General features: G+C 46.2%; 1 protein-coding gene across 4 annotated transcripts in view; it reads right to left on the bottom strand.

Moving 5' to 3' along the window:
- Window positions 1-12,250, bottom strand: part of Ca12 (carbonic anhydrase 12) — a 55,250-nt gene that overhangs the window by 4,330 nt on the left and 38,670 nt on the right. For all 4 annotated transcript variants that reach the window (XM_076925376.1, XM_076925378.1, XM_076925377.1 and 1 more), the window contains 4 exons: window positions 10,489-10,584; window positions 9,492-9,555; window positions 9,055-9,212; window positions 7,734-7,860 (listed from right to left, as the gene is read on the bottom strand). In XM_076925376.1, the coding sequence (XP_076781491.1) occupies window positions 7,734-7,860; window positions 9,055-9,212; window positions 9,492-9,555; window positions 10,489-10,584 (445 nt within the window). The remainder of the gene's footprint in view (window positions 1-7,733; window positions 7,861-9,054; window positions 9,213-9,491; window positions 9,556-10,488; window positions 10,585-12,250) is intronic.

The following is a 12,250-nucleotide window of genomic DNA, read 5'->3' as shown; positions in this document are numbered from 1 at the left end:
CAAGCCTCTGAGATGAGCCTGACCCTGAGATTCCTTGGTTACTGTCAGAGTAAACTGAGTAGTCATAAGGAGAGTGTCCCCAAGGATGGGTAGACTGGCAAACACCAGCAGTTCAGAGTTCTTAAGTAGCTCCCCCGTCAAGATAGCCTGCTAGGGCCTCCCTGGTTAGCTGAACAGGGGTAGCAATACATGGTTTGAGATGTACAGAGAGCAGGTTCACACTAGGGGAGAATTTTATGCTTCTACAGCACCTACTGTGTGCTCCCCCTGGCCTGAGGTTCAAGCATAGTACAACTTAGTATTTGAGTTTGCTGGGATTTTTTTTTTTTTCATGGAACCTAAAGACCTTGTTCATTTCCATCTTAAGCTCCAGCTGTTTCTTCTCTAGCCCTGTGATGAAACACTTCTCTTCCTCAAGCCCAGAAGCTCCTCGTGCTGGCCCAGCCATGTAAGACTGTCACCAGCAAGCCACCTAGCTAGGTTGTCCAAGCTACATCATCTATTTCATAGTCACCATAAACATGTGGAAGCCACAGAGACCCAAATGGCTGAATGCTCCTACCACATGGCTGAAGGAGGCACCTGTGTGCTATGGTCTTGGGTTGCTGAGCAAAGCTCATGGAGAGTGGAACTTTTCTCCAGAGTGGCCAAGCTTGGTGGACTCTCTGCAGGAACAGTTCACCTTTCTTTGCTCGCTCTGGAGCATTTTGACAATGGCATAATTGAACCCAGTACTCCAACCCAAGTTTTCACTCCTGGGTGGCCTCTTGTCAGGGACTAAATTGCCTCTCCTTGGAAACAACGACGTGAGCCTAAAAACAGTGATAAAGACAAAGAAAGTTCCAGAGACTGGGATGGGTGAATTTTCAGCTAAGACTTTTATGTTGCAAAACAAAAACAAAAACAAAAACAAAACAAAAAAACAAAGCAGTTTGATCATGCAGGCAAAGAACCTGTCAAGGAAGAAAAACTCGGGTAGCAGTGTCAAACTAACAATTCTACTTCCCATGATGCCCAAGACAGAAAGATGTGGCTAGAATGCCATCCTAACCAATTTAGGCAGCACCAACCAAGGTCTGCGGAGAAAGAGCTTGCTTAGTGGGTTTGAGGTCCACTGAAGACAGAGCCAAAGCACCTGCTAACTAAAGAGACAGGGGGGCTAGCAATTTCAGGGAGAAATGTTGAGATGGCTTGAGAACTAGAGCCAGAGAGAGAAGACAAAATATTTTTCAGCCAGGTGAGGCCGACCTGTGGGTAACTAGAGTGCAGGTATCAAAGATGGTGTGGGATAGACAGAGCTAGAGAAGGTTATATTCAGCGTAAACAAAGAAATGGATTGTTTCCAAGCAGGGATAATGACAAGTAGTTCTGAAAGAAGAACAAGAAGACAGATGGGGGAATTGAGAGAGGCTTGATCTCAGAGGTGGCCCCTGACAGTCAGCTGATGGGAACCTAGCAGGAAAGACTCCTGAGATAGCTTCTCATGCTGAGAATATAGGGGAGCGCTGCCTGCTTGGGGCCTCCACAGAGCACTCAGGTAACCAGCCAGAGTGAGCAGAGAGGCCAAAAGAACACGCAAAAGGAAATTGCGCACAGATACAGACGGCTGCATTGTCCGGAAGGCAGGACATCTGGAGAGGGTCGGGAACAGCTCGACACAAAGGCCTTGCTACCTGGACTGGCTGGCTCGGGAGCTGCATCTTCCGCTGACATCTGGCTGCACCGAGGATGCTGGTTAACTGCTTTTGGGGTGTTCTGAAGCCTCAAGTACAAACACAGACAAGTCCAGCCCGAAGAGCAACTGCTCGTTTACACGTCTTGGCGTACCTGGAAGAACAGTCTAGTATTTTCTAGCTTTTTTTTTTTTTAATTCTGTTGGATTGCCGGATGCAATCTCTTCTTATTTCAAAGTCCAGTCAAAGCATGGACTGTTTTCATAGACAGCATGTTTTGTAGGGATGATAATATACATAGACCAGTCTTCAGTGGTCTTCAGTCGTATGAAATAATCCAGGAAAGTTTAGGTTTACCAGGGGTTCAAATACTTAAGAACATGACATTGGCTTAGAATGGTAACAAGTGACTCTTACTGAGTGATGTTATAAGCCGCAAGTCAAGTGACCTCAGTGCTAGTGCTCCCTTCAAATTGTACTTTGCTAAGGAAAATGCCCTCGGTGACCAAGCACACATTACTGGCTTTGGAGGGCATATCTAACCTGGCACTACTTTTAATCAACCATATAATATCTAGTCAGAGAATAACTTCTACAAAGAAATCTGCTCAGAAGGCATCACTAGACAGATCATGGGGTAGCTGGATTATAAAACTGGGATAGGAACCTTTGTCTCCCAGGTTGCAATCGTTCAGGCCACACTGCTCTGAGCCAGGTGTTGTGCCAGCTCTTGTATTATGAGTGGGATTCAGTAGTCCTGGCTGTCAAGACATAAGAGGTGATGGGTAATAGGATGAGTTTATATCTTTGTCATCACAGAGCAACAAAACGTATGACATCAGCTGGCAGTTTCCTCCAGGCCTTTAAAAGTTGGTTGCAAGTTCTAAGTCTTGAATTTCCCTTACATGTGGTTTTATTTTAATATTGTTGGCAAGTTGAGACTAGAGCAAAGGTAAGACTTGAAATTCAACAACTGGCCAGGTTTATGTGTAAACCATTCTAGAGAGAAGATACTGAGGAGGAAAGAGAAAAAGGAAGTGGTCAGTTATATTCTTTTAGCAAGCTTAAAACATGCACTGGGCATGGTGCCAGGAATGAAGAATGAATGAGCCATGAGCCATCAGGCAGCCTTTCCTTAAGGGGCCCATCAGGTATATATAACATTCACCCTGGTTTTATTGTATTGTAATAAATAACTATTCAGTTATATGCCACATACTTAAATCAGATGAAAGAAGTTGGAAAGCCACCTCCAGGGTAGTGCTCAGGGCTTCTGAGAAGGTGTGATTAAAACTGGGTCTTAAAAGAACTTTGAGAGTGAGAGAGCCATTGCAGACAAGAGAAATATTGTGTGTTCCTGTCCTGCTTTAGGGGGCCCTGCAGTTTGGGGGTACTGAGGCTGAGAGGATAGGGATGGGGGGCCCAGAGAGCCCACGTGGGAGGATCCGCCAGGGTCCTTTCCCAGCGGTTGTTCCTGCACTATGCCTGCCTACTCTGTGTCAGGGGCAGGATGGAATGTTCAGTGGGTTTGTTTTGTTCTGTTTTGTTTCTGACTCCATAGTGCCAACTTGGGTGGCACTAAGGAAATGTGGTGTGCTGGAAGGACCAGGGCTTCACTTTTTAGCACATCGACAGTTCATACCCCTGATTCAGGTCTAGGAATCTGAAGGTAGGAACGTCTCTGATTTTTCATTGGATACCTTGGAAGAATCGGTGATACTTTTCCATCTAATACCTTTTATTTATAAATAGAAACTTGAAGAAACAGAAGGTCAATAACCATAGCACACAACTTCTAGTCTCCAAAAAAAAAAAAAAAAAATTAATTAGCCATCTTAGCTGGGTAAGATTTTCTCTTTTGAAAGGTTTTCTAAAACTATGCAGGTCTCTCTAAGTCAAGCAGGTTCTAATTATGTTACTCGGCAAATGGCCATTGGTGAGAACCCTCCCCATAGGTGTCCAGCAAGCTCAGTAGTCCAGCACTCACACACCTAAATGCCCCTCAGCTGGCTCTAGATCCCTAGTGAGTGGCATGCAGTTCCCCAGAGCAGGCCTACTAAAGACATGATTACAGAAACTTTTTGGCCTCCTTGTGTCTCTCCAGTGTCCTTGCCCCTAACATGCTTAAAATGAGCTTGACAATATTAGCTTTGGGATGTCATAGGTCCTTGCCTTATTAGCTATCCCCTCTTGGATTCAGAGTTGGTGTCACCAGCTGGGAAGAAATTAACCCACTTCTGGGCCCTGGCCTGTGCCCTTTCCTGCAGCCTCACTTAGGGTACCTGGCTCTCAAGAAACCCGAAGGGGCTTCAGGCGGGTTTTCTCAGCACCCCACCTTTCCTCGGAAGAGGTGATTTTCCAGAGCTAATTAACAGCCCAGTGGCAGGTCCTGCAGCTTCCTGAATAGAGTAGAAACTTTAAGAAGTCAAAAGAACCACCGGGTAAGAAAGCCTCATACACATGGGAAAGAAACAAGGAGTGGCAAGGGTCCTGCAGAAAGGTGCTCAGATGAAGGGGTCTGTGGACTTCCCAAAGGGAGACCAGTTCTCCTTGCCACTTCTCCTAGCCTTACCCAATTATATAAGAAGGATATTTACTTAAGTTCCAAAGTGCTATGGGAACAAGGCTTCTCTTGGGTTGGTTTGTCCAGGATCATCCAATACTCAGGTTTCCATGACATAATGCACTAAAGACCAGAGAGGGCTCCATAATTGATCTTCCAAAGGTGTTGCGTTCAATTCCCAACACCCACATGGTGGCTCACGACCATGTGTAACTCCAGTTCTGTGGAGTCCAATACCCTATTCTGATCTCCTGGGGCACATGCATGTACATAGTACACAAACATACATGGCAGGCAAAATACATACGTGTGTGTGTGTGTGTGTGTATAATAAAACTTTAATTAAAAATAAATAGCAGAGCATATGATATTCAACTTTAGAATCCTATACTAATAGGGACAAAGCTAGTCCTTAAACTACAAAGTCACTGACCAATTGACCGATCCCTGGGGGACAGTGGTTCTCAATGGGGCCATTTTATTCCATCTCCCCTAGAGATCTGGGCAATGTCTAGAGATTTTTTTTTTTTTAAATCTCACAAGTGGGAATGTGACACTGGCATCTAGTAGGTGAGGATGATGGGCACCTGCTAATGCTACAGGGCACAGGAGGCACCCATTACAAGAATCATCTTGTCCTGTGTGTCAGAAGTGCCAGGATTGAGAAACCCCACCCTAGAGCTATAGTATAGCTAAAGTACAAGCCCCTTGCAGGTAGGAAGCAAATTCTATGCTTCTTTTATAAGCATATTCTAGGAAAATAGCAGGGGTGAGTTAAATGGGTCAGTCCTATTTGGTTCAATTTGATTAAATCGCAGAACACACACACACACTTTCTCTCCTAGAGATTTTCTTTACATTACTTTCTGTTCCTGGGATTCCTTAGCTCTCATTAACTTCCAAAGGAAATTCTGAATATAATAGATACTAGTTTAAACAGCCTACATGGAAAAGTTTGCAAAGAATTGAACCCAAATCACTGTCATGTGTTTAAACAGTCTTGCACTATAAACTTGAAACTGCAACGTTAGCCAGACCTGCCCTAGGCTGGTTCTGAGAGGCCCTTGTGAATCCAGGCACCTGTGGTCAGAGGGGTGGGAGCTGAGCCTCCTAGGGGCCACTTCCTGGTCTAGCCTCAGGAAGTAGCCTTGGCTGCCTAGCAGGTTTGGAGGATGAGGAAGGGGAGTACTTTGGCCAAGTTTCTATAACCAGTGTCTAAGAGAACAAGTTTGCCTTGAACAGCAGCAGATTCCCCAAGGAGAAAGCTGAGTCTAACCTCACAGAAGCAGCAGCTCTGACCAAGCCGTACAGGAGGGTCTATGGCAAAACTACATTTGGGCTTTGATCTTGACGTCTGAAGCCAGGAATTAGTTTTCAAGCTTCTGTCTAGAGCCTTCTCAATCTACTCCAGCCAGATCTTGCAGGATCTACCAAAGCATTCAGCTACAAACCTGCCTGCATAGTCCAGTCTACAAGCAGCTACTTAACCCTGAGCCCATCTAGGAAGATGGCTGATTAGCGCCAATGCCACAGTCCGTTGGTACAAATGGGGATTACTTTTAGTTGTCATAATCAAATTCCTGCACGGTTTCTTCTGATCCTCTGTAACCGCCCCCAAACTCTGACCCTGCAATGTAAAGTTAGGATTGGAAGTTATTAGTTCCCACATTTAATATGTTGGCACTGAAAGGATGTCAGAGCAAGTCTCCAGCCCAGTATCCTGTGACCCAGGAAACCCAGGCCAAAGAAGGGTATGTTTTGTTCATGTCATACAGTCAGGAGAAAACAAAGCAAGGCCCTAAATGGAGGTCTCCTGACTTCAGGGAAAGTATGTATCACCCCCCTTTCCAAGAATATATACAGACTACCTCAGAAAACAGCTCCTACAGCCCTTCAGCCATAAGCAAAATCTTGCCTGGTCTGTGTGGACAGTGGTTCTCATCTCCAGGCTTTTAAATTTAAGAACTGAAGTAGTTCCATACCAGGTATGGTGCCTCATGTTTATAACTCCAACCTCTTGAGAGGCTGAGGCCAGAGAACCACAAGGTCAAGGCCAGCCTGGACTTTCATAGTGAGTTGGGAGGCAGCCTGAGATACATGAGACCTTGTCCCAAGAATACAGAGAACTGAGGTCGGTTTTGTTCAACCCCAAGTACTACATATCCCACTAAGAAGAATGGGGAAGGAGAATGCTGTGCCCAGAATGGAGAGCAAATCAAAATATCCCAGGCATCTAAGTCATTCCCTAGAAGACAAGTGGGTTGTCACTGTCTTACACATTCTCAGGTTATGGGAAGGGCCATCCTGTTCCCAGATTGTGTGTCAGACTCAGAAACTGGAGAGAAGAGGAGTGACCTGGAGCAAGTAGTACCTGGAGAGGAGAACGTGAGACACAAATCCTCGGGTATGAGGGTAACCCACGGAGATAGCCTACAGATACAACGCTGGCCATGTTGATGTGTCAGTTCAGAAGGGCAGATTTCTACTACCTTCTGGCAAGGGCTTTGAAACAGTCTTCCTTGGCTCATGTTTAAGCTGAGCAGGTGACAGTTATAATCTCACGTAGTAAAGCAGCAACAAGCATCAGGTGAGATGAGGGCGTGGCTCCTCTAACAGGTGAGCCTATGGATTGCTTTAAAGTACGAACATCTGGCCCGAGGGATCCATGAGGAGGTGACGGGGGCACTTCTGCAGCTCTGCACTGCTTCTGACCATCCAAGATCCCCACATTGGGGAAAGCTCAGGAAGATGTGGTGAGAAAGTGACCTCAGAGGTGTGAAGATGGGCATGGATGGCAACAGTTCTCCTTATCCCCCCAACCCACCCTTTCAGTCTTCTGATGGAGGCTCTGAGCAAGGAAAATGCTAATTTTCGCCTAATAGTTACAGTTATAGACGTAGGAGGAATAATGAATCCCTGGCAGTGGAAATAAATGAAACTATTAAGCTTTATTCAACTCAGAATGTGTTTGTTAATGCAAGCTCAAGATTAGACCCCCCCACAAAAGGCTGTGAACCAGAGTTCTTTCTTGCCTGATGGGTCCCTACTACTACATTAGATTTTGAGCTGCTGTGGCTGTGAACATAGGTTATATAAAGGAGCATACGTGGATGTGTGTACTATAGTATGGAATCACCTTGCTAAGCTGAGGGTAGAGTGTATATAGCAAAGGATTCCATGTGTCTTAGGATAAGTAACCATTCTCAGAGCAGAGAAGTCCCCAAAACATCTCATCTCCACCTGTGGGTGACTCCCAAACGTAATAAGGGCTCTGGTCCGTTACCTCAAGGTCATGGTCTGAACTTCTCTCCAAGGTCTGGAGGACATGGAGAGCACTGAAGGGAGACTACTATAGCCCATATGACAAAGCTCTTGGATGTGCTCTGGTTCTTTGGTAGCCAGGGGACTCAGCCAGTCTTGAAAGGACACTACTTCCTTGGTAGGAAACAGACATCTGGTAACCCATTGCCTCTCCCCTCCCCCAGAATTTTCCTTACCTTGTTGGAAGGAGATGTACACCAGTCTCTCATCGAATTTCTGGACCTGCCGGAAGTTGTTGACCATTTCTCTGGGGGTGGGATCACTCATGTGTGTGAAATACAGAGCTGTCTCCAAAGCCAGCAGCTGAGGGGGGGAAGTGGAAACAGGTCTCATGAGATGATGCTTGCTGGACTGACCTACTGGACAGAGGACTTGGGGGAAGCCTCTGGAATCAGCTCATGAGGTGCTTGGCAGAAAGTATTTAAAAACAAAGGGAAAGTACTTCTCTGTTCTGAGGGTCTCACTAGGTACTGCTGGTTTGGGCTCGGTACTTCCCTGCTGTCAAGTTTCCCAAAGACCCCAGAATGGCCCCCAGTGAAAGCTGAAGAGAAAGGGGGGATCCTTAGCTCCCCACCAAGACCACATTCCTTTCATGACCCTGAATTGGAACCCAACTCTTAAAGCAGTTGGGGGTGGGTGGGCTTGTTTTTATGGTCAAATCAAAATACAAAGACAGAGGAAAGAGGCCCTCTGGTGATCTGGGTGCTGTCCCCCTGGCATTTCCACACCCCCATGAATGTGATACCATCTGTTTCTATGGCAGCTCCTGAGTTGACTATTGCTGCTTCCCCACACATTTCACCTATGATTCAGCTCATCCCCTCGCCTGCCCACCCACCGGCTGCCATTTCTCGAGGTTTCTCAGCTCAGAAGTTCACAGTAAAGAACAGATGTTTGACAGTGATGGCTGGCTAAGATGGCTCTGGTGGGCGATTACACAACGTAGCACTGTCCACCTCCTCTACGCTCTTCTTCGTGCTTTCAGGTTGTGGGGTAGAAGCAGTGACTCAGCTCAGAAGTTAGGTGATCCTGAGAACTTCTAACCCTGCCTTGCATCACGAGCAGCTTAGAGACGGTGGTGAATGACCTGGCTCTCCAGCTTGCACTGCTAGACTGTGGGCTCAAAGGCAGTGGGGTTCTTACCACTGCAATACCATGGTCCATGTGTTCACCTGGTATGATCTTTATTCTGTCCCACCAAAGGAGCCAGGCACTCTCCTACAAGGACAGCAAATGCCATGCAGTCGCTGAAGGTTGTATTAGCAAACACAGCCTTACAGCTCTCTTTAAAGAACAGTGGGAAATGTGCCCATTTCCCTAGCTCGGTGTTTAGCTCCTCTTAGAGAGCTTAGTCTGTAATTTCTACAGCATTCCAGTAGCAAGTCCAATCCGGAGAGGTTCTGAAGAGCTGCTAACGCAACTCTGAGGAAATCAAGTCTTTGATGAGAACAGGCTATGGCAGGGAACAAGATGCCGTTACAGATGCTGGCATGTTACCTGCTCTTGGGAAATCTGCACAGGGTTTCGGAAAACTGTCCAAAGCACGGTAGAGTAGCAAGGAGGTGTGGTGAGGGAGCCTTCGTAACGGTAATACTCGCCAGGGCTCTCAGGCAGAAGATCTTCAATGTTGAAGCCAGGGATGAGCACTTGTTGGCCTGGAGAGACATACTGGGTGTGAGGGTATCAGCCTAACTCCTAGTAGGAGAGGCATAGCTAGGCACAGTAACTGGGCGTGAACACTCAGATTCACATTCAGGGCATGTGCTCTTTTCTATGCTACCTGCCCCAGTGTCACAAGATCGCCCAACAACTTGCTACTCTCAATGTGATGAACGTAGACAGCACCTATCCCTTATGCTGTTATTCTTAAGGTGAACACAGGTATATTCACATTCTGTGTAACAGTGAGTGAATAAGTAACCAACACCCCTCACCTTTATACTTAACATGTTGAAGATGACTGAAGATCTTGTCATAGGATGGATTGACGGAGCCTATCTGCAACAGAGATCAGGCAGGTTGAACTGGGACAAAATAAGATCGTCTCAGCCCACATTGACAGTTGCCATCGGGTGGCCAGGCTGGACGCCTTCCCTGAGGATCTGCCTTACAAAGAAAATTCTGACCCATCAGCAGATTGTTGAAAGTTAGTATCATGGCTTTGACCTTTATCAAATGATAGCTAGTTTTATCTCAAGATAAAACTTGAGTGTTCCAGTATATCAGGTGTGTTCCTAGTTATCTGATTTGAGCCTGGTGGACTACAACCAGTCCATTTAGCCTGAAACTTAGAAGAACTTTGAGTTCACAGAAGCCAAGCCAAATAAGTAAACACATTGGAAAATGGGAACATGTTGCCTCATTGGGGGAAAACAAAGCAAGCTGATTAGAAGTCATCCCTTTCTTACCACCCCCACCCCCACCAAGTTTTGAGATAAAAATTTGTATATGTAGCCCATGCTGACCCCAAACTCTCAGCAGTCCTCCTGCCTTGACCTCTAAACCTGCTGGGACTATAGGCGTGTGTCATCATACCAGGTTCAACTCTCGTTTTCCGAGATTAATTCATTCATTCCAGAATGGAGTTTGGATGTTAGGTGTTGATTTGTGATAGATACATCTGATGGTGCAGCATGGATCTCTAGACCCCACAGGCCCTCCCCAGACAGGTGGTTCCATACCATGCAACAAGGCTACAGATTGGGGCTCATATTTCTAATGTCACAAAAGACATGTTGTCTTCAGCCGCCTAAATACAGAAAAATCTTCCTTTGAGAGAAGAGAGAAAAGCCTTATAAGGAACACAGTCTGCTCTAGAGGCAATGCAGGGTCATCCAGGGGCAGCTCACTACAGACTGCTGTGCACAGAACATATGTCCTGATCCCTTCTCTGCTACAGACTATGTAAGAAGCCTTTTAGCCACACCATACCTCAATAAGAACAGCAAGGACAGCGAGGCCTTTTGACTTGTCACTGGCAGTGTTGAAGTCAGGGTACAGGTCTGAGTTATAATGGACAATGTGCAGCTGCAATAGGAGAGAAGATACCCATGAGGGGACAAGTGACTCCAGGAACCTTTTGTTTTTGTAGAAGACTTGAACCAAGCAGAAAGATGGATATCTGTCGCTCCCCTCCCCCCAAAAGAACTGATCCCCTACCCTTACCACCCCTCCCCAGTTTTTCTTTTTTCCCCTAGTCTTCTCTAACCTGAAACCAGGGCACATCCTATCTTATTCATTGGACTCCTCATGTCTGATAAGGCACCTGGAAAGTGGCAGAGGTACAGTAGGCATGAATAAGTGGATGGGTGGATGGATGGATGGATGGATGGATGGATAGATGGGTGAGTGGGTGGATAGATGAATGGATAGATGGGTGGGTGGGTAGATGGATGAATGGATGGATGGGTGGGTGGATGTATGTATGTATGAATGGATGGATGAGTAGATGAATGGATGGATGGATGGATGGATGGATGGATGGATGGATAGATGGATGGATGGATGGATGGATAGATGTGTGGGTGGGTGGATGGATGGATGGGTAGATGGATGGGTGGGTGGATGGATGGATGGATAGATGGATGGATGGGTGGATGGATGAATGGATGGGTGGGTGGATGGATAGATGGGTAGATGGGTGAATGGGTGGATGGATGGATGGGTGGGTGGATGGGTGGATGAATGGATGGATGTGTGGGTGGATGGATGGATGTATGAATGGATGGATGAGTAGATGAATGGATGGATGGATGGATGAGTAGATGGATGGATGGATGGATGGATAGATGTGTGGGTGGATGGATGGATGGATGGGTAGATGGATGGGTGGGTGGGTGGGTGGATGGATGGATAGATGGATGGATGGGTGGATGGATGAATGGGTGGGTGGGTGGATGGATAGATGGATAGATGGGTAGATGGGTGAATGGGTGGATGGATGGATGGGTGGGTGGATGGGTGGATGGATGGATGGGTGGGTGGATGGGTGGATGGATGGATGGGTGGATGGATGGATGGGTGGGTGGATGGATGGATGGATGTATGGATGGGTAGATGAATGGATGGATGGATGGATGGGTGGGTGGATGGATGAATGGATGGGTAGATGGATGGATGGGTGGATGGATGGGTGGATGGATAGATGGGTGGGTGGATGGATGGATGGATGGATGGATGGATCTTTATATTAACTGTTAAAAAGATTGTGTACTTTGGAGCTCCTCTCCTTTCATTTTTTTTTTTTTCTGGAGCGTGGAGCCAAGTGGTCTCCTATACTTTGGTATCTCTGTAGTTTATCTGGAAGTAGGAGAGGTGGGGAAGGAAACCAGTTGCCAGCTACAACTTAATTGTAATTGATAATGCACAAAACACTGGTGATTATCCCTCAGGCAAACAAAATCATAGCATGGCTTCTACCAGCTTAGTTTTGTTTGTTTGTTTGTTTGTTTTTTGAGACAATGTTTCTCTATATAGCTTTGACTATCTTGGAACTCACTATGTAGACCAGGCTAGCCTCCACCTTGAAGAAATCTGCCTGTCTCTGCCTCCAGAATGCTGAGGTTAAAGTTCACCACCATTGCCCGGCCTTATCAGCCAGATTTTAAGTCTATAAAACAAGACTTTTTTTTTTTTTTTAATAAATCTTCTCAAAAAAATTCTAAACATTGACATTTTAATCAGATCAGAAGAT

The sequence above is a fragment of the Arvicanthis niloticus genome, chromosome 26, assembly GCF_011762505.2.
Source record: "Arvicanthis niloticus isolate mArvNil1 chromosome 26, mArvNil1.pat.X, whole genome shotgun sequence".
Classification (NCBI taxonomy): domain Eukaryota; kingdom Metazoa; phylum Chordata; class Mammalia; order Rodentia; family Muridae; genus Arvicanthis; species Arvicanthis niloticus.
The sequence above is the reverse complement of the archived record's forward strand: the minus strand, read 5'-3'. Positions and strand labels throughout refer to the sequence as shown.